The 23476-nt window shown below is 46.2% G+C and overlaps 1 protein-coding gene across 1 annotated transcript in view; it reads right to left on the reverse strand.

Moving 5' to 3' along the window:
• Positions 1 to 22413, reverse strand: part of LOC144818040 (chondroitin sulfate proteoglycan 4-like) — a 538246-nt gene extending 515833 nt beyond the window's left edge. The window contains exon 1 of the mRNA XM_078675076.1: positions 22240 to 22413. Coding sequence (XP_078531202.1) covers positions 22240 to 22309 — 70 coding nt within the window. The 5' untranslated portion in view covers positions 22310 to 22413. The remainder of the gene's footprint in view (positions 1 to 22239) is intronic.
• Between the last annotated feature and the right edge of the window lie 1063 nt (positions 22414 to 23476).

The raw sequence follows: 23476 nt of genomic DNA on the forward strand, positions 1-23476 counted from the left end.
CTGCATCCTCCTTCTGACTCTACTCTACGGAATACTGCTCTATGGGTTTTTTCTTCTGGATTCTTGATTTTTTTTACTTTTGTGCATCCCACCAATTTTGGAGATGGTCTCCGTCAATACCCACGATCCGGACCCGCCTTCTTGTCTGACCTTTGTCCGTTCTTTCTTCCCTCCTGACTCCTCCTCATGACCCTCAAACGTTTTTGGACTGCCTTTACTCCATCCCCACTCAGGTTTCCTTTTCTTCTCTCATCTGTTCTCAGACTCCTAGTCTTGTCCCCCTTTTCCTTCTCTGCCCCTTACGATTTGCCATTTACTTAGTTATTTCTGTGCAATGTTTAAATAATTGTACCTTGTAACTCGCTATGTTGTTTCTTATGTAAAGCGCTCTGATACCTCCGGATCTAGCCAGCGCTATATAAAACTCAAATAAATAAATAAAATAAATAAAAATGTCAATAGGTCTCAGAGGTCACTAGAAACTTTCTCGAATCCACAAGAAACATGACAACTTTGTTTCCCTAGGACTGGAATAAATATCTTCACAGTCCTAGAAACAATAGATAACTATTTTACTCAGTCAATCGTGCATGCTTCGCTTCTACAGAGTTGCAGAGAAATAGAGAGATGGGCGTTTTCAATAAAAGGTTTATTGAACAGTCTTCTTTCTCATGCAAGAGAGGTGAACTGCTACAATCGTTAGACAGAATGCAAAGTAGAATGTGTACAGCAAGAATAGTATTTTAAAATAATACTGTAATAGCATTTGTTAAAAATGGGATCTCTGGTTGGCTAAGGCTTGCGCCAAAGCCAGGCAGAGACCACCACTCTAGTCAAGGCTTGGGAGTTACACGCCAAGGATAACTCCTGCTCACCCCCTTGGTAGCTTGGCACGAGCAGTCAGGCTTATCCCGGAGGCAATGTGTAAAGCGTTTGCGCAACACACACACACACACAACACACTAGGCACACCACAAGAGGAACTCCACACAAGGTCATATATAAAAATAGCATTTGTATTACCATAAAACACATTAGATCATAATCACACAATGTACACTGTGCCAACTGGCACTGGGCAGTATCTACAGGGGCTTATATGCACCGGACAGGGCCAATTGGGCCACTGTCAGAACAATCACAAATCACCAATTGTAAATGTAGCACAAATAACAAATGTAGAGCACAACCAGTAATTACTGGGGGAAGTTAGGAACCCACTATGCAATAATAATCACATTAGGCATAAAGCACATAGTGAAACATAATCTCACTAGCATAAACCATAATAAGCAAAAACAACCTCCTAATCATAAAACACATTCAGAGGTATAAAACAGGGCATAAAGCCATTGCGCAGTAAACATCACATTTATGCATAAACACAGTGTGCCCCAAGCGGGGGCACAACACCGGAAAACTGGCCCCAGGACAACTGGCCTCTCACAGGGGCTCAAATGCCCGATGTACAGAATGTCCGGGCTCGCTGCGCATGCAGCAAAAGCAACAAAGCAGAAGAACATGCCTAAACGTGGCAGCTGCCCACTACTTGCTGGGCAGCTGTAAAATGGCACTGGCACCACTGTGCCCTCTGAGCCCCTCTCTGGGACTCTAAACGCAATGTAGCCGCTGCCCTCTGCCAGGTGGGGCAGCTGGGACTCCTAAAATATTTGGCCCAAATGTTGCAGTTGCCCACTGTCAAGCGGGGCAACTGGGACACATAGGGCCACTCTTAAAGTGAACACAGGCCCCTCTGGCCGTTGGGCCCCACTGAGCTGTGTAATAAGATTGGCCTCCACGTTGGGAGTCCCGCTCTGGGACTCGGAATCCCCAGATGGCCAGACGTAGCAGCTGCTGGGCAGCTGTGAGGAAGTGCGCGGGCAACAACGTGGCTTGGATGAGCCCACCACGGGGGACATCACTGGAAGAAATGCCCCCACGTTGCAGCAGCCCACCACGGCGTTGCCGCTGTAAAGTCTCCCACCACTCTGGCACCAGTGTGCCACCGCGAGCGCCCCCACTCACTGGCAGTCTCCTTCGGCAACAGGTCAGGCTAGGCAGCAGGCTGGGCTCTCCACGAGCACGGAGCCCCGCTGGCTCACAAGCTTGCTTCCGACTGGCTTCACGGGCAGGAACATGGGGTAGGCTCCTGTCCGCTTCCTGGTTCTTGGAGCGCCCCTCACTCTTCCCATACACGTCCCAGCGCGGGGTAGGCTCCCGCCTAGGTCTTCTCTGCCGGCGCTTCTCTTTCGGCCCAGCCTGCAATCGGGCAGGCTCTCCTTTACTTCTGGGTCGCCGCGGGAAGAGCTGTGGCCCTCAGTGTTTACTCTAGGCGGCTAAAATACGGGGTAGGCTCCCGTTCCAAGGGGTAAAGCTGCAGGGTGGGCACCCACTTTCTCTAAGCATGCAGGGAGCGGCGATGGGCACCCGCTCTTTCTCTCTCTCGCTCTCTCTCCAAACTGCGGAGGACACCCGCCAGTTCTCCACAAGCGGGGTGGGCTCCTGCAAGAGTTCAGCAAAGCGGGGAAATCCCTATGGTGGGATTCCCTCAAAATCGATCGCAGCTCAGCGCTGCAGGCCTAAGGATGGAAGCGCATCTCAGGACAGCAAGGCGCTCATCATCAATTAAAAATAAAGCGCTATCCAAAATAAAAGCATCGCGCTCCCAAGGCCAGAAGTGAAGTTCCAAGTCCAGGGGAATCCTACCCTGTGGAGCTTCGCGCAGCAGGCCGCCAGCAGTCCTCCTGGGGCAGAAACACAGCGCTCCTCAACACCAAAGTCAAGCGCTCCTTCAGAATGAGAAATAAAGCGCTCCCAGGCGCTGCAGCCCCAAAGTCCAGGGAAAATGTTTCAGAATGAAGGGGGGGGCAAAGGCTGGGCCCAATCCGGCCAGCTCACAGGGCACTCCAGCAGGGAGGCAGTCCCTTGTGGTGGTTCCTCCTGGAGCCCGGCAGCAGCAGGCCCCCCTCAAGTCAGGAGCAACAGAGAACCCTCTTCATGGGGTCACAGCACCTTCTCTTATACACAGATTTCCTTTGTCACAAAGGTGCAGGGCAAGGGGGAAACCAGATGCAACTGGTTTGGGGGAGCTTTGGAGCACTTTGTTGTGCTCAGCTCCTCTCTCCATTGTCAGGTGGGGGCTAGGTGCTCAGACGCACCACAGGGGGCGGAGCCAGCATTGTGGAGGGAAGGCACAGCCCTATTCATGTCCCAGGTGCCACTCCTCCCTCCGATCTACATGCAGATATCCCTATACCGCCGGCAGTCCCATCCTGGCTCCTGGAGCCAAGCACACCATCCAGCCCCTGTCAATCACAAGCCAGACATGCACTCCACATCAGGCAGGCAGACACACAGCACACAAAAATGCCAACTTCTGAAAGTGGCACTTCTCCACCAGTCACAATAACTCCGAGTACAACATTGCGCAGCATTATTCTCACGAGTTTGCATATATCAAACTCGCCCCTGCACTCCTCTCACACCAGGAATTACCATGGACACATATATCCCCCATGCATTCCTATGGGAGGGCAGACCCATCTCACCACACGCACTCAGAGTGCGCACGCACTTTACACTGGGACACAGTGCTAAAGTGCACAGAAGCCAAAAACTACTAGTGTCAGGTCACATTAAAATGCAAAATGTTTAGGGGTGAACCTGCCAAAAGGGCCAAGTCCAACAGCATTGTATGGTTTCTAAGCCATATAAAGATACATACATAAATAACACAGGCTAAAATACTCAACAGGTGCTTCTAAAATACGCCTACCCCAATGTACCTAACCTAGGTCTAGCACAAGGGAAGAAGTAAGTGTGGTCTTTAGCAGAGGTTTAGTTTTTGCCAAGAATCTACCAAAGGTTTCTCTAGGTTCTAGTCAGCTCCATACTTTCGAATTAAGGAAGTCTGGTATCTCTGTTTCGGGACTCTATTTCCCAACACCTTGCAAGGGGAGTCAAACATTGGAGCTGGATTTCTCAGCAGAGGAGGGCAGCTTCCTGATCAGTGCGTCAGCAGGAGAGTCGGCTTCCTTCGGCACTTGTTGTAGCGAGCTGCGTCGGGCAAGTAGGTCATCAAACTTCTCCGAACCACCGTACTTTGCTATAGCATGTGAAGGTATATTAGGAATGCCATGTTTGACGTAGTCGGTCATATGAACGTCATGAATGAACCCCTAAGGAGTAGATGTTCATTGGAAAACTAACTGAATTCTTGGAGAAATCAATATTCAAGCGAAGGGAAGTCCCTAACGCCTTGAGCGGGTTTTCCAAGAAATCATTGTGACGTTTGGTGAACGGATGGAAGTAGCCCTGCCTGTATTTGGGTAGCATGGGCTATGCCTAAATAAGGGCTTGATTTCTATGCCAAATTAAGGGCAACGTGAATTGTACTTATATTAGGGCATGAAACGGGAAAATCCATTCGGAATCTAAAATGGCATACAACACCGTGGTGGGGGAGGAGGGAGACGGGACGAGCAGCGGGACGCGGGCTCGCAGTCTGCTTTGATTTTCATCCGTAGATGCACAGAGATTTCCCTCGTGCCGTAGTGTAGTCTGCCCCATGGCCTCCTACTCGGAACCCGACAGTACACCCAGGGGGGCCCTGGGCCACTCCTGGGCACTTCTTGCTGTGAGGGCTGCCAACCTAGTCCTCCACAGGCTGCAGCGGCGATGCCCCCAGTCAGTCGCCTGCCTGGCCTGCCTTCTCTGCCTGCCGCAGAGTGTAGGGTCCCTGCCACCCCCACAGCACGGGCTTCAACCCCCCTGCCAGGGTCCACGGCCTCCGACCCCCATGCCTGTCCCAGCCCGCAGCCCCGCCGGGAGCACCGCGGTACCTGCAGTGGCACTAGTGGTGAGTGGAAGGGCGATGACTGATGGACTCCAGAAGATTGGAAAAGTGGGACAACAGATTCGGAAATTGTGGCGGTTGATGTGTATTTGTGGTGTGCTGGAGCACAGAGATTTTTCGGGACTGTCTTTTTATACCTTCCATTCCCCTTTTTCTTTCCTTCTTCTATATCTAATTATCATTATTATGGATTTTTCGTGTTCTTTCTGTTTTCTCTTTCATACCCCTTTTATTGTCTAATGCACGTTCTTTTTCCTCGCTTATAATGATTTTGATAGCCGTTCAAAGCAGTATGTAAATATATACCTATATATCTCATACTGAGGTGTCTGGTGTTTAATGTGTTCCACTCCCTCCATTTCTGGTTAAACCCCAGATACATACTACTGCGGTATCTCTCTTAGTCCCTGGGTTCCCGCCTTACAGCTCTTGCGGATCAGCACATACTACTGCTACTGTGGTGCCTGGGGTAATTCTTGGGTTCCCACTCGACTGACTCAAAGGTCCTTTTGTTCCAAACATACATGAGGTGACTGTTTCTTCTGGACCCCACCATTGCCAATTTTTTAGGGGCCCTAGTCCGGTTCATATATTAGACACTGTCCTGTGCATAATATGCTGAGCAGGACATTAAACAAACAAGAATACCAACGAAAAAGGATGTTACAGACTGTAATCCTATACAAGAAATAAAGTCATGGCTGGGATCCTCGTTCTTTTATTGCATCGCTTACCCCCTAGTCACAACCCACATTAGTTCTATTTACATTAGATAGATTGGGGGAAATGTTCCCCCTAATTCTGGGGCTTAATCAGATTCAAAAGTACTATGGGGCATATTATCAAGGGGGTTTATCTCCGCTTTTTGGGCTTTAAAAGCCAAGAAAGCGGAGATAAAATTATCTCCCTATTACCTAGCTGTCGCTAACACCAGTTAGCGACAGCTAGTAGGAGATAGCGACCATCTTGGGCCCCACTTTGCATGTCAGTGATATTTATCACTAATGACATGCAAAGTGGGCGTGCCAAGATGTTAGCGACTGGAAACAGTCGCTAACATCGCTATCTCCTATTACCAACTTATGGAGATATTCGCGCTAAGCTCGAATATCTCCAAAAGCTAACACCTACCCTGAGCAGTTCTTAGCCATGTTATCCAATGGGAGGTGGATAACATGGCTAAGAGCATTAGCTCGGTAATGCATGAATATCGCTGACTTTTCAGCGATATTCATGCATTGCGGCCGTTTTTTATCGCATTTGCGATAAACTTTGGTAATACCAAGGTTTATCTGCGATAAAAATCGCCGCAGCTCAGCAGTAAATTTTTGTCTCTAACCAAGCAATAGCGATAATTATCGCTATTGCTTGGTAATATGCCCCTTTATTTCCAAGAAATATATTCTTATAGACTTAATTGTCGCTCACTCGTTTACGGCCAGCTTTGTGTTCTTCACTCACTGGCTACCAGTTCAGAAAAGATGTCTGTTCAAGGCACCCTATCTGTATCATGAAGTGTTAGACCTGGCATCTTTTGGCGTGTGTCCCCTGTCTTTTTGCTTCCTGACCTCATGGTTTTGATGGTGTGCCGGTCTTCGTTTTTGCTGGTTTAGTGTCTCTGAGCACGTTTCTAGTGTTATTTAGTGCTATCCCACTGGAAATTTTGTTATGATTGTTTTTCCATGATTGAGATATTTGATTTACTAGTGATTTTAGTAGTTTTTTCATTGTTTTACTGTGTGTTATGTGCAAATGTACACATTGCCTCTGAGAACAAGCATTGGCATAGCCAATAGGTCTCACATTTGGGATCTTATAAGAGTTTAGCCATGCAACATTTGATGTTGCACCAAGAATATTGTGCTGTATAACTAAATACTTATAAGGTCCCAAAAGCAAGACCTATTGGCTATGCCAATGCATGTGGTTGGTCAGCAGTCTAGTCTCAAATTTTTGGCCTCCGCTAGCCTATTTAAACTGCAACCCAGCGGCGTTAGGGGCCCTGCATCTCTCTCCTCTGGGTTAACAGCTACCACTAGAATCCTAAAAGAGCAGGTTTATGCATGGAGGGAAGTACGCTCATGGGGTGAGGCATTCCATAAAGTTTTTTTGCCAGCTTATTATTTTCAATGGCGCGGCTCCCCAGGGTATTGGGAAAGAATACCAAAGTGTCTTTCTCATAACTGTGCTGAGGCTTTAACAAGGATGTCACCCGCCATTTGTGTGGCTTAATGGCTACCGCGGCCGACTTTGAAGCTGGGGAACCAGCCTCAAGTCTGGCTGGAAGCTCAATCAACCTGTGATTCTGGGCAAATCACTTAATCTACCCGTGCCTACAATGAATGTAACCATCTGTAATGCTACTTGTCATCATGTAAAAGTTACGCTCTGATATCTTCGAGTCCACGCTTTATAAAACTGGAGAAAAAAAACAACCAAGGCTAACAAATAAACTATAAGGTCATGTCTGCCTTGCCGCTCAGGCCATTGTTTTCGTTCAGTGGTTTTCATTTCTCGTATATTCATTTAGAAGCAACATACCTCACTAAGCCTGCTCTCACAGATAAAAATCCTGTATAAACTAAATGGAAAATTAAGCACTGTCAGTGATTTAAGAATCCTTTGGTTGCATATGCTTGCAAATCTTCGGGTATTCTGACCTCCATGCAGTATCCTTCTCAAAGGAACACTCCAGAGAAGGGCTGGAGCGGAGGTCTCCAACCTTTTCAGTAATAAGATCTACTTTATGTTCATGGAAGAGCATTCCCGAGCTACTAGTATTATCAAAGTGTTAGAGTGTTAGAGTGACCACATCAGACAAGATTACACTAGTGGCCACAATTTTCAAGATTACCAGCAGTGGTCATCGTAGTGCATCAACCACTCTTGCAAGCATAAAAAAAAAAAATTGGTAAGTGTGGAATGTCTCTACATGGGTAATATATAACAGTCACAGCTACAATAACAATGGAGCCAAGTTAATAATAGTAATATCTCTCCAACGCTGCATGAGGACCTTTATGTCTGTGGCCTTTAGTGGCAGCAGCGTTTGTTCATCACTGTGGTCTAAGGCCTTTCAAAATCCCAATCTATAACTCAACTAGGTGCATTTCACAATCTGTCCCTTGCACAAGCACAGTTTTTCTCTTTTTGTCTACATCTAAAGTGATTTCATAAAAGTAATTCATTAGTAAAAAAATAAATAAATAACTAAAAAGTGTGCTGCACGGCATAATACGTATAAGGTCCCAAAGGCGAGACCTATTGGCTATGCCAATGCTTGTTGTTCTTGGTAAGCGCACATTATATAAATGACCATCTAAAATTTAGAAAACAAATTATTAATACACAAGTTGAATGTTCAATACTAGTCTCTTGCTTGCTTACAGAGGACTTTTGCGGCATCAACATATTTTAAACAGCAACAGCAAGGAATGTTGAAGCTTCTTTAGAGCTACAATTACACAATGACTAAGTATTTGATTGCCTTCAAGCACTTCCCGTCCTCTTATTAGTGAACACCTGCATATATCACAACCTTCAAAGCCCAAAGGTGTACTGTTCCGCTCCTCATTCTTTAAAGCAGTAATATTAGAAACACATACAAGACTTTTGCAAACTTTATTTGGCTTAATTTAAATGTAATGTGTACCATTCCGCTGCATGTTTCACCTTTTATCAGTAAGAGGCTAGATTCTCATTTGTGGTTGTTCATATAAGTCTGTGTATACCAGTGAATATTTTAATGCAAATATTTCTTGTGTTCTGGTGCATAGCATTTTAGCTCATACGTTTCAAAGGGCATACATAGACAAACACTTTGTGAGAGCATTCGTTCACCACATGTTATGCAATATTATCTTGACTTTTCCCTCTAATAAGTCTGCATTCATTTATTGTCACAAAGATTTATGTAATTTTTCTAGTATAACCTAGTCTGTGTTCATATTAGAAATTATCTACTTTGCTCTGTACACTTTTCCTAGATTTCAGCTATAAATAGCTTTAGCTGCCTGTGGGCAGACCTACTGTTTCCAACACATAACGTGTACTTAGAGTGGGCTTTGGAAAGCCCCTTGCTCATGACTGGACAGCATTGTTATCTTAACCTCTCTGTTCATTTCTTTGTCACGTCCAGGATATTTTGGTCTCAAAGAGTGTTTCAATTGGATGAGTTGTATCTTTTGACTGCTAACTAGAAAGAACTTGTTTATTCTTTATCATTCTGCCCTGTATGGAAGTGCATGTTTTCCTTGCTTCCTATTACTTGCTCCTCTGCTCTCCTCATTCCACACGTTCTTTTTAGGTCTCGCTGAGCCAACGTGCATGCGTTGTCTGCGAGACTTAAGTAAGGGACTTTCAGAAAATGCTCCCAAAGACTTTTCAAGGTGGATTGCCTACAGTGCATGCGTGTGGGCGTGTGCACATCACACACCATTTGGCAGCCTGTGAGCCTCTCTCAGCACTCATGCTGGTTTGCTTGCAGCCATCATCAGACTTCAGACACTTAAAAGGGATTTGATATCGTGCCCTCGGCCAGGCTGCTCCAGCGCCCCCGGCCCCGCCTCTACGTCCTGAGCTCACACCCGGAATCTCCTCGTTCGTCTTTGCCTTAGGAACAAACCAACCACAGTTTCCTCTTTAGACTGCAAAATCTTTCGTTTTCTTCAAGCTTTTTCTGCCTTATCCGTTAGTTTTGTTATCTTATCCCCCCCTAATTGACACATTCGTGATTTAAAAGCTTTCGAAAATGCAACTTGTGTAATACTGGCGTCTGACCCCACCGTGTGGCGTGACTGAAAGCTGCCTCTCAGTGATGTGTATTTATATAGAAGATGATGCACAGGTGTGTGTGTTTGTGTAACTGCCGCCTATTTCCACTACTGCCTTGTTTCCTACTGCAGGCAGGACGACGTGGACAGACGGGACGATGGCGGCCGCTTGCTTTTTAACATCTGCATCGTCCCCTGTGTAGCCTTCCCCATGTCAATACTACGCATTTTTCAGCTCACTTACTCTCCCTCCAAAGCCCACCTCCTCAACGTTTCATACACTTCATCTCATTGCAGCCCCTGCTCGCATCTCCCTCTCTCCTCTCATTTACTCACAAACACTTTCTATTTCTCTCATCCTCCACTATTTCAGCCCTACTTCTCATTCTATATCACTCGCACTCCAGCCAACTGCATCTCCCTCTCGCATCCACCCAGTAAATGCGTGTCCCTTTCCTCTGGGAAGCCACAATACTGCAGCCGCAGCGTACTATAAATTGCCATCTTCACAAACCACAAAAAAATCTTTTATATATACTACGCTAAGCTGTTGTGCACCCTCAACCCAATGGAGTAATGTAGCTCCTTACAAGAACATTAACTACAGCCGTTGTGTACCGGAACACACAAATTCAAAACCAATGTTGGATTTTGACACCAGCCATTAAAAAAGCATTCTTTTTTTGTTGTTGTTGTTGCTAATCACAGGCACTGTTTACATGCAAACCCTGTGCTTGGATTCACTTCACTACAGCACACGCTGCATTCCCCCACACACAGTGCTGCTGTTGACACACCTCACTAAGCACCAGAGCCCCCCATCCCCTCTCAGCTCCATTAAGAAACCCTGCCCCTCCCTTTGTGGGCCTCGCTCTGCTTTTACTTCCACTCTTTTCTTTTATTTTCTCACCTTCAAACAGATAGCAGGCGCCACAAAAACGACCGCTTTGATGTTCTGATTCTCACGTGCAACTGCCACAAACCCAGACTATTGATCAAGTTTCTGCTTTAATAATGGTCTTCTGCTCCTGTAAAAATCTGCCTATCAAGATTAGCCATTTGTGGCCTCATCGCGCCAAAGTTTCATTTGACTGTGCAGCGCTACGAAACAGACTCTAGCAAAAGCAATAGTTTTGGGCTATGCAAAGTACTATTTATAGATTTTTGAATTTTATTTATTTCATATGTCACAACAGTAGAAAAGGGAAATAAAAAACATGCCACCACCCAAATGTGTGCATGTAAAGAAAATGTTTTTTTAATAATAATAACTTTAATAGAGAAGTTACTTTGCTTCCTAGTGGGCAGGTATAGAAACTCTTTTTAGTTTTGGCGCACCTCGTAGGTGCCTCCAAGTGGCCCTCAGTGTGCTGTTTAAACCTCAATGTTATAGTTAAAACCTCCTTGTGCCACATCACGTTAAATATATCCGCCCCTACCACTGTAATTTACTCCATCCACCTCCCGCTGTTCTATAAGCTCACTCTTGCCCTTGGTGCTTCGGGTCCAGTTCGAGCTATATAAAACTCCATAAAAATATTAAAATTCTCTCCCTTTCACCAACACACAATTCGTCCCTGCCCGTAGAGGACCTTCCGTTTCAGGGCTAATTAATCGGTGATTCTCGTAGCACGCATTTCACTGAAGCACCAAGAGGCCTTTCGAAATGCAGTGCTAATCATTCGGTACTTCTCAACATCATACGCTTACCATCCAAGTGCCTATGGTGCATTGAGACTGCACTGCAAGTAAATCACTACTTCTCACCAGCATCCTGCTCATACAGGGGCCTAGAGGCCATTCACAAGTGCTTACAGTGCCATGAGCGAGACCTCTCAACCGCACCCTGATCCACACACACACACACACACACACACACACACACACCACACACACACACACACACCCACACACAAAACCACACACAACCACACACACAACCTCACAACCACACACACACACACACAACACACACCCACACAGCCACACACACCCACAACCACAGCCACACACACCCACAACCACAACCACAAACACACACACACCCACAACCACACACACACACACACACAAACACACTGTCAGTGCACACGTTCACCAAACACAGACACTATAAGCCGTCAGTGCACGCTTTCAACGGGCACAAACACCACCAGCCGTCAGTGCACGCTTTCACCTGGCACACACCACCACCAGTTGTCAGTGCATGCTTTCACCAGGCACACACACACCACCAGCCGTCAGTGCACGCTTCCACCAGGCACACACACCACCAGCCGTCAATGCACGCTTTCACCAGGCGCACACACACACCACCAGCCATCAGTGCACGCTTTCACCAGGCGCACACACACACCACCAGCCGTCAGTGCATGCTTTCACCAGGCACACACACCACCAGCCGTCAGTGCACTCTTCCACCAGGCACACACACCACCAGCCGGCTCTGCACACTTCCACCAGGTACACACACCACCAGCCATCAGTGCACAATTTCTACAGGCACACACATCACCAGCCATCGGTGCACACATCAATTGTTAACGCATCCATACCTTGGCAAACACCAAAGGAGACACACAAAAGTCCTGCAAGAGCAAAACCTCCTGCCTGATAATCCAGAACTCCCCGAGCAAGAAGGCCTTGATAAACATACAGTCGACTGAGGCCATAGAAACAACTGGCATGCAAACACCTTAAAAACCAGTAACACAAAACAAACAAACCCTTACTGGAGTGAGCGCGCCATACTCACCTTACAGTGTTTACAGACACAAAAGATTAGGAGGTGTAGTGTGGGTGGGCCATTTTTAGGTTTCGCCTGCCGAAGGCTGCGCTCTGCGCAGCTTTTCGGCGCAGGCGAAATCTATTGTTTACAATATGGGCTTCAGGAACGTCCCCCGGTTCCCATTGGCTAGCTCCATAAATGGAGGCTAGCCATTGGGAGCCGGATCTGTCCGTCAAGGCCGGACCAGATTCGGGGGCGTTCCCGCGATTTTTTCGCTCTCCGCCTCTGCGAAGTCGTCATCGCGGCGGTGGGCGGAGTTTCGTTGTTTTTTTCATCTGTTTGTTTTCACCATTCTGCGCCGACCGCCAGCACTGAAAGCAGCGGATCATCTGTAGCCACGGAAAGGGACTGCGGAGCATCCTCCCCTGCCTTCCGGGGTAGAGCATGGGCAGTGGATCTACCTTCGGGACTCCGAAGAGAGGAGCGTTCATCGGCCCCAGTGTGAAGAGCACCCCTGAGCACAGGCGCCGACAACAGGCACTGCACACCAGATCGGCTACACGTCACACAGGGGCAGCAGGCGAAGCCCCATTCCACTTCCGTAATACAACAGGACCGGAGAGCTACGGACAGTGACAGCACTGAAGGCGGGGAGCAGAGGATCATTTCAGAGCCTGAGAGGAGCGGGCAGTCTTCGGCCGGATCATCTTACACATCCTGCCCTGCAGCGTGAGAACCTGCGAGCCCAGCACAGGCAGCTGAAGCCCCAGCTCGGGAGGCATCGCCGGTGAGTACCGGTGGAGGCTGCGAGGCCTCTATCACCGGGGTGTGGGCGGCGAAGGGTGGGGTTTCAATGGAGAACTGTCAACAGGACATGTCCTGAGCCTTGGCTGCACCATGTGAGACGTGCTGCACATAGGCCTCTGCTGTGTGCCACGAGGGGAGGGGGTCCAGTGATATAACGCAAAATGGCACTCACATGCAAATATTTTTGAGCCTCCCGCCTCTAAAATGCCACATGCCTGACAGACGCACAGAACTGTGAAGAACGCCGCCTGCGGTACGGCCCTAGGCCTGCTCCGAGTTATGGGTATTGGGCTTTGCATTGAAGCGCCATGTAGTGCTTGCCTTGACCCTTGTGTCTCTGCAGTCAGTGGGCCGGCACTCCTTCGCCACAGCAACATGCAGAGCATGTCATCAGCTCTATCTGGAGCATTCCCCGAGCAAGGGCTACTGGAAGAAGTCTGTGTTGAGGGCCCTATAGACCATGTCCTTACCTGACCTGTGGAGAAGAGTCCATCCAGTGCCTCTGCACGGTGTTCCCTTGGTAAGTGACCCTTGCAGCGTATGGCTGTCATATACTAGGCGGAAGTTTTTAGGAAGCATCCAGTAATAAGTATTTACACAAACGAAAGGAAATAATTTCCCGCATGAATAACCAGAAGGATCATAATTCATTAGATGACGATTTATGCTAGTGAAACCTGGTAAAGGGGGACTGTAAGATATGAAACTGGAGCGGTCACATAACAAGCGATCAGTGGCAGGGCTATTAAAGTCAAGGTATATACTTGAATGTCTTCAAGGCGGGTTTGCTGGAGTGCTGCTTTACACATAGATAGCGGGAAGAGACTCAGGTTGTCCCTGCAGGGATTATAATCTTACTGTAAAAGGAATACTAAAAATGGTCCTCCGTAAGGATTTGTTAGGAGTGCCCCAGTGTCATGCTCTTTATTGAAGAGGGCACCTGGACCCCAGGGCTAAACCAGTTCTCCCATTGTCCTGAACCATGGACCTCAAGCCTGAGTGGTACTTCTAGGATAGGAGAGGCAATATCAGCCAACAGTCCACATCAGTAACACAAAAGGCGTATCTCTAACCCTGGCCCTGGGGCATCTGCTGGAATGGCAGCCTAGGATCAGCAGCATGCCATCTGCGACCAGGATCTCAGCACCACGGAGAGAGGATCTTGAGCCATTGATTTTATGGTCTTGCAGAAACTCAAGAACTTTCCTAGATATCGCCTGGGCTTTCCGGAGAGAGTTGCAGCCTAGTCTCCTGCCTTAGCTTCCAGCCTTTCCAGGATAGTGTGTAATCAAGACTCCAGCACCATGAAAGGCAGGCTTTCGCCCATGGGGTCTCTAAGGTTCTGCAGGAATGGATGACAGGTTCTGGCCATGTATCCAGCTATGAACATGGGGTGCTACAGCGAGTGTTGTTTAGTGCCCCAGGACCTTGCACCGTTGGCACTAATGGTTCTGTTGGGAAGTTCCGGATCTCCCACTCTCTACCTAAGTTACCATGTCAAGAGCCAAGGCCCTTGGTGCTCTGGAGAAAGATGTGCAATCTAAGCTATGGCACAACGAAAGGCTAGTTGTGATCGGCATGGCCCTGAGATTTGCAGGGAAGGGCAGGAAATGTGCAGGGAAGGGCTGGTAGCGAGCTTTAGATTTCCGGGTTTTCAAGGGCAGGAAAGGGCCCTGGTAGCATGAAAGACAGATTTTCAGTTGTGAATGCTGAGGTTTTCTTGGAATGGTGGGATCCCGGCATTGGTAACATGAAAGGCCCTGATTCTCTGCTGAAAAGGGCAGGATCGTGTTATCATGAAAGGCTGTCTTCACCCGCGAGCCCCGCGGGTATGCAGAAACGGCCCTGGCCTGGCACAGTAAAAAGCACGTTTTGAACCATGACGGTGTGGTCCACCCTCAAGAATAGGTGGCATCCAGGGTAACAGCACCTTGAATGGTGCTGTTGCATCCGTGACCGAAATCTTGCCTCACCATTGCATGCATGTTCTCTGGCACCCCATAGCTCGGAATAAATGATAGGATGCCGACCAGAGTACTGTTTTAACGGCAGCACTCTTTTACGTGGCACAGGGGCTGGGATCAAGCAAATCGTAAGGTTCAGGACCCTGAAGCCACTCGAAGAGAGGAGAGGACAGGAGCACGGCAGAGAGGCGGTGAGCATGCTCATCTTTTTTTTGCGCCCTTCCTGTTTTTTCTGTTCCCTTCTTCCAGACTACCTGTTTCCTCTCGGGGATATAGAGCAGCCGCAGAGTTGGGAGTGCAGAGTTGGGAGTGCAGAGTTGGGAGTGCGAGGGAGCGCGAGGGAGCGCGAGGGAGCGCGAGGGAGCGCGAGGGAGCGCGAGGGAGTGCGAGGGAGTGGTGCAGAGTGGGAGGGAGTGGTGCAGAGTGGGAGGGAGTGCAGAGTGACTGCAGAGATTAAGCTAATGGCAATGTAAATGACAATGCCATTTATTTATCTGTTTTCAAAACCAACACATTAATACAAATTTTGTCATTTACAATGCCAATAGCTCTAACTTTTCCAAAGGCGAAACCATTGCATTGTAAATGCTTGTTATATTGGTCGGGGATGTGTCTACGAGCACCAAGGCCTCATTGTGTAATGGAGATAAGCAAGAGGGCTGAGGTAGTAATGACACTTGTGCACACATGCAGACACATGGCCTGCAACTGTGGAATGGGTTTTCTGTTAAAAAAACTAATTCCAAGAAGGGCATTGAGGTGCTCATGTTCGTCACAAAGCATGCACACACATAGGGGTCGATTACGATGTTAGTCGGAAAGCCTCCATTTGCTAGTCGGAAGCTTTCAGACTGCTGTCGGAGGCTTTCTGACCTACAGTTGGTTTGCGCTCCAACTGCCGAAATATGATGTTGGCGGTTCGAGCGTGAACCGGTCGGTCATTCCGACGCTGTTCCAACCGGCTCTCAAAATCTTCCGGCCGGTCGGAAACGCACCGTAATACCCTATGGATGACGTTTCCTCCGTCGGGATTACGATGCTGGTTTTCCACAGCCTCCCTGTGCTCCTATAGAGAAATGGGTGTTTCTGACTGACTGAACAGTGTTCGGATGCATCGTAATAGGGCAGTCAGAACCGCCGACCAGAGGTCGTCGGTCCCAAGTCCGAGCTGGTATCGGTCACAGGCAACCCATAATAAGCCCAATTGTTCTGTATTGTGACACACTAAACATTTAGTTATTTTAAAAGTTACCACCCTTACATGGCCGATGGGCATTTTAGAACTGTAAATTAAAAGTAACAAAAATGGAAACATGAAGTGCGCTCCAGCATTGAAAAATTAACCAAGCGGCCTGGTAGCACTTTGCCACCACTGGACTCTTGTAAAAATAAAAAATTAAAAAATGTAAAAACCCCAAAAAAAATAATAATCAAAATAAAACCTAGTGGGACAAGCTAGTAAAACAAGCATTTGCAATGCAATATGTCTCGCAATAATTAAGTTTGAGCTATAGGCAGTGCTAAATATTGCAACACCAATTGCAACAAAAGTCTATAAATTGTAGGCCAAAAAAAGTGTATTTATTTTTGTAGCAATGGTGGCATGCTGCGCTTTAGATGAATATGTTTAAAAGTAAAGCGATTGCTACAATAGTTAATTGTGGATGCGTTAAGGCTTTTCCAGGTTCTGGTCCGGGAGTTTGGGCTGTATGCCGAGCTTGTTTTTTTTCATTATGTTGGCGCCCCTGATGGCTGTTCTAGCAACTCCTGGCTTTTTAGTGTTTGCATGCCAAGGTGTGTCGGTTGTGGGAGTTGCCCTTGGGTGGCCCTGTCTGTGCGCCCTGGCATTGCACTACTTCCCGGGTTTTGTAGACAGTGGACAGGGAAAGTCTGTTTCGAGGTTGAATGCCCTATAGGGTACTTGACCTGTGGGTCTAATGTTTGCTTCCCTCATTTTCTTGCTCAAAAGGTTTCTGGTTCGTAGGTGGTGGTTTCCATTGCTTCTGTCTGCCCTAGGGTTTCAGGGTCCCCTGGTAACCTCTCTGATGCTTCCCAGGTGTTCGGCTTGGCGATTGAGTGGGGTGGCGAAATGTTGCACGGTCGCTCAGTGGGTGTCTGCCAGATCTTCTTTTGCAAGGTGTTGGAAGTTGTTTCAGGCTTAGTGTGATTGTCCACTTGTGGTTCCAATTTCTATTTTTCTGCCTCGGTGCTGGAATTCTTCCGCGGCTGGCTTTTTAGGGCTTTCCAGTTCCCTTGATGGGGTCTGGTGGTGGGTCTGGTCTCCAGGTTCTTTGAGGGGTTGTCCGTTCTACGGCCCTTCCCTCAGGTAGTGTTTTCCTCTGGGGTTTTGCGGACTCTCCAGAATCATGTTTGTTTCTCTGTAGTCTGGGGGGTTACTCCTGCTACCTTGGCAGGGTTTTTTTCTGGTGGTGGTAATGTCTGCTTGAGGGCGGGGAGAGCTTCACTCATTGTCTTGTCGGTCTCCTTTCTTTGGTGTATTAGGGGGTCAGGATTTGGCTATGAAGTTCTGTCAGCTGTGTTGGACCTGGGATGCCTTTACTGTTTATTCACCCAGGACGAATGATCTTTGTTTGGTATTTCTAAGTAGGTATTTGTACAGTTGTCCTGGTCTTTTTTAGGCTTGGTATGTCTCATTGTGTAATGGAGATAAGGGAGAGGGACGAGGAGGTAATACTTCTATTACTCACTGTTAATTGCTTTACTCCAAGTCCTACTCTTGCTTATCTGAATTATAGCCCTCCCTCACTGTTGTTAGGCCGTCAGTGCCTACGGCAGCTTGGAACGTACAGGTGTGGTGGGGGTGGGCCTTTTTATATTGCTAGGGAGTGCGTCAGAGACATAGGGACCTCATTATGTAATATAGGTAAGCGAGAGTAGGACTTCGAGTAATGCAATTACCAGTAACTTATAGAAACATTATCTATACACTCACATGAGACTGCCCATGCAAAAAGCAAAGCCAATAGCCTGGTCTTTTAGAGCTGCGACCTATTGGCTTTGTCAATGTTAATTTTTCTGATTTTTTGTGTAGTTATGTTTGCATTTGCTTTTAGTGTTCAATTCTATATTTGTTGTCAATAGTTTGAGGACTCAGGCAGCAGGGCACTTTAAGCCTGTTAGTGGGCACATTAAAGTGTCACTTTTAACAGGGCCTAATGTGGAAGCAGTTATGCTGGTGAGCCAACAATGTATCTATCCAAATGGTTGAGGGCAACAGCGTGGACAGTCTGCATGTAGTAGGCAAGAGTTTAATTTCTGTAGCACTGAAAGCTGGTTGTTATCGGTATTTCGAATTCAGAAATATTGTGTGGTAAAAATATTGTGCTATAATTACCTTTTTCAAAACTATTATTCCATTAGTTGTAATTAACTCCAATGGGAAGAAATTTTTGGAGACAATATTTAGGACACAATAATTATGCGACAATATAGTTAGACCACGATATTGTGTTACAACAACAAGCTAGTACTATGTTGCCTGGGTTTGTTGGCAATATGTGTCATTACGCAATAGCACAATAACACAAGGCAGGATACTCTCTTAACAGGTGGAGGCTTTGAAAGCTAAGATAATATTGGTGAGGGTTCTGACTTAAAGTGGTGTAAATGTTCCACCAGGTGGTGTTGCATGATGGGATGAGAGGCATTGGGGTGGTATGTTTTGAATTATGGATGCATAGTCAGTTGTTAATTTCCTCTACAAAGAAATGGTTGTGCAGCATTTGTCAGTGGAGTGCAAGTCGGGTGGGTCGGGAAGAGGGTGATACAGTGTCTGATACAGTGTCTGAATGCTTTTAAGACTCATTGCTTTTGTTGCAGGATTCCATTATTTTTTATCTGTAGTGAGCTGCTCTGGCAGTGGTAAACGGTGTCCATCTATGTCTTAAGATGAATTAGGCAATGTTGTGATTTGGCCGTCTGCCAGCTATCTTCTTGTTTGAGGTGGGGCAGTGTTGGTGAATTCTTGGGCTTACAGTAGTAGTGACCTCTTGTTACGATAAACATGAAGACACAAAGTGGTTTGAAGAGATTTATTGTCAACCGAAAACACAACACATCTCAACCATGAGGGCTGTATGAATGACAATATTGTGTGTGGGGACCCGATGAGATCTGATAGAAGAATCCAAAATCAGATAAGAGAATCTAGCAAACACTGAACTGAACACACTGCACGACTGTTTTTTCTCAACACATATTTACATTAATCATATTTATGCTTTTGAGGTATAGACGGAGAAAAAAAGTGACTTCCAATTCATTGCAAACATGGATCTCCCTTTTCAGATATTGCTGTGGAGTCAAAGATTAAAAATATTAGGGCACATGAAATGTGTTCAGTTGTTTAAAGAATGACATGCTGAAAGAATGTGAGATGCTGAAAGAACAGAGTAACACAGACCACTTCTGATTATTCCAAGTCAACCGTCCCAAAGAGTTAAATACCAGTAAGGTTAATTCATCCCCTCGTCTTCCCAAGATAAAGTACGTCTAGGAACACGCCATGACACATTTTGGTAAAACTGCGGAAAGCGTACATTGAAAAATATTTGTGTTACCACAATATTTGCTTCAGGGAATGTGTTCACACAACTTGCAAATGAGATGCAAACAATATAAACAAAAAAAACATAAAGAAACGGCTGCATTCTATTTGGAAAACCATTGGTTTTAATGAGATCTTTTCTAAATTATTTATTCGTATTTTCAAAAAGGGTACCAAGTTAAGTGAGTGGATACAAACACACTAATACACCAGCAAAACAGTTGCACAAACATAAAAAGGGTGTAGTCAAGACAAATTTGATATATAAAACTGTGTGCAAGAGGAAAATAAAGGGTATTTGAGAATAAACAGCCCAGAAGAAAAGTGTGACAGTTGAACACAATCTGGACGCCACAAGTAGAATATAAGGTTGTTGAAAACATAATATAATTTCCTTTAGCAATAAAGGACAGCATAAGTTAAATGTTGTGTATGACATATGGTGATCTGAGAATTAGCTGCAAGAGGCAAACACAGGCATGTATTACTAATGTACCTAGACCACAAATGTGGGCTAAAAAAGTAGATCAATTAACTTTCAACAAAAAAGATCCAGGACTGGCTATGTTAATGCACAGATGTCAAACCATCGGCTGCTACCTACCTGGAGCTGTCAACTATCCTGCCTGCACAAGAGAGGTGAAAGTTGGGAGCACGTACTTTGTACTGTTATCCGTGGTTGTGTATAGTAAGGGGTAAGCTTCCACCAGGAGCCACAGTAATGACAATACAAAGACCATCAACCAGATTACAACATTCTTAGCAGTCGAATACGTGCAACCGTAAGATCCTCCCGTCTGTCAGTCAGAGAACCAACAAATGTTACATGTGCAGAACTCATGATGGATATCTGATTCACACAAATAAGTAGTAGTCCAGGAACAATTATCAAATAACTAAGATATACCATGAGGTAGTCAGAACCACGGAAGAGAACAGTCTTTAACAAGAGTAAGAAGCTCTTCAGAGAAAGAACACTGGTAACGGACAACCTAACAAAATATGTCTGATGTAACTCTTATATCATGGTGATCAAAACGTAAGTAAGCCAGAGAACGCAACAATGTCGCGTCTACAGGTCTTAGCTTCACATGCTCACAGTATTAATGTAGTAACCGTAAAATGATTAAAACGCTTACCACGAGTTAGGACAGTAGATAAGTGGTCTGATTTATTTATTTATTTGACACTGCTAACGAGCAATGGCAAAACTAACAGGCGTGGCTTGTTTTAGGCGTGTCTGTTGCTGTGTTATAGGTTTAGATGCAACAGCAGAAAACTCACAGAGGTACCCAATACCGGTCGGGTGGCATGCTGCGTAAAGCACAAGATTTCAGTTTACATGTTTAAGCCACGCTCTCAAATACATAGCCCATGCCTCTTTGAAGAAATTGCTAGTTACACTTCTTTTGCCATGCCCCTTTTAGAGACCCCTTTTCATCCTATCTAAAGCACTGGGTCTAACCTAAATCGGAATATATGAATTAATTAATCCAACAACGTACAGTTTCAGCCTACATTGATAAATGCAGCAAGCTGAACTCACTTACTGTGATGTCATCAGGCTTATTGTTGTGTGACAGGACCTTCTTGCAAAATTCTGGGTCAACGGTCATGTGATGTCACACCTGTGATGTCGTTAAGGTCAAACGGCGCATGATGTCCCTTCTGCTACCCCTAGCATTTGGTGAATCACGTGCATGGAGCCAAGTAAAATGATCAGGACTTCAAATAAAATGTAACCTCTGTGCATGTTAACAACCCCAACCCTAAATCCTGCACCTACTTAAATGACATTGATAAATCAACGTTTTCAAACAATCCTACACACCATTACAGATCGTGTATGACTCTAGGTGAAAAAGACTTGCTCTCAGCACTCAGACTAGCACCTTACATGTTGCATTCCAATTTTAGGTATGTTCTTAATAAACGTATCGGATTCGCACAGTGCTCGAAATAAAATATAAAAGAGCAGGTACTCACTATCCCCGAGCATCTGTTTTCTACTGAGAAGTCCCCGTATGCTACCATTAAAAAGTATTGCACCCCTTCTGAGAAGTGCCTTGCAAATTATAAAGTGCAGGTACCCCGTGCCCGCCCACTATAAGCACTGGATTCCGGGAATTCTTTCACCAGGCTCCGCGATCCTCACACTCACTATGTAGACAGTTACAGTTCTCCGCACACGGGCACACTGAAGAGCTGCGGAGATTTCAACCCATTCCAAAATATTAATGAGTTCCCCGCAAACTTATTCACGACTCTGCAGAGTCGATCTACGAAACAGACACATGCATCGAGTGAGTGCTCCTGCCCGAGTCTTGGTGCAGGGCCATGCTGCCTGCTCTCCCAGCAGCTGATCTGCCATGGAAATAGCAGCGGTTACTTATAGCACGGGCAGCACCATGCACACTGAAAGGAAGCAAGGACCACCAGCGCTTTATTACCCCAGCACTATATACACAAGGCGCCGTTATGGAGCAAGGGAGAGGAGAGCCTGCCTCAGGGGAATACACACGGGTAACTTCCCACCTCCCTCCTACCTGCAAGCGCAGCTGACAGGAGGCTGCTAAGCGCCAGAGAAACAGAGGCAAATCTCATGAAAGTCCACATAACTCCCGGCTTTTGTTGCTCGCCGAGGGTCCGTCCGAGAGATTGCCCCTTCCCTAGGGATCTGCTTCACCTTCCGGCCGCCATCCCTGTTCCCATTCTGACCCACAGCGGGTGCCCCACCCACTGCTGGGTGCCCCTCCACGCACGGAGCGCCCTGCGTCAGAAACCCCCTCCCATGGGTAACAAAGTAACTTTAAAGAATGCCAACCTCAACATGGCCGCCTCTATCATCCACGCCCGGTGCCATGTTGGAGTTGGCAACTCCTGTGCATATATTTAAATACCCTTTCATGTGCCGAAGTAATGTATACACGTTGAATAGGGTTACTACGTTTTACAGAGAGCAAACCAATTGTCCCTTGTTTGCGGGCGTTTCTCCCTTCTATCATTACATACAATCAAGATCATTGTTCAGGCACTTGAATCAATGTATTTTTGATTTTTACAGCCAATATATTAAGTATAAAATGTGGTAGGTTATCGATTTCAGGCAAATCGTGCGAGAGAAGTATTACTACCTCACCTGCAATGTATGAAGCCTAGAGTAAATTTAGCCTTTAATCATTTCAGTGTTATGGTAAATGAAGTATCAGATCATTTCATACAATTGTTTTAATATGTCTTGGTATCATTCCTGGGCGAATTCATGGTATATCGGCAAACATTCCTTTATTCATTCACACACGAAAGAGCGCTCAAATATTGTTAACTGTCATTGATTTTTTTGTGTGTCCTTTTATCTAGCAGACCCAAGACAGCACACGCAAGACATCACATATGTTTGATTTATTTGTATTTGTTTATTACAGTGGCGGCGACATGTCAAGAAATTCTATTCATAACCACAGTTACGTAGTAGAAAAATGGTTACCAGTGAGACTGGGAACATACTCAACATATACATAGACTCACTACACATTGTTTTAAGAGGGATGTAAGAGGTGTGTGTGCGTGGGAGGAGGGGAGTCTAATCGGTGAGCAGTTTAAGGCACATAGCTAGCAACTGTCCACAACATGAACGGCTATGTTACTAAGCAATATAATACAGGTGAAATAGAATTCCGAGCTATACAAAGTTATAAATAGACTCTTAGTGGACAAAGACAAACCAACCTCAGCGGACACCTTGCTACTTTTGTTTTTCTGAATTTTACATAGCGCAAACTT

Source organism: Lissotriton helveticus, chromosome 2_1 (genome assembly GCF_964261635.1).
Source record: "Lissotriton helveticus chromosome 2_1, aLisHel1.1, whole genome shotgun sequence".
Lineage (NCBI taxonomy): Eukaryota > Metazoa > Chordata > Amphibia > Caudata > Salamandridae > Lissotriton > Lissotriton helveticus.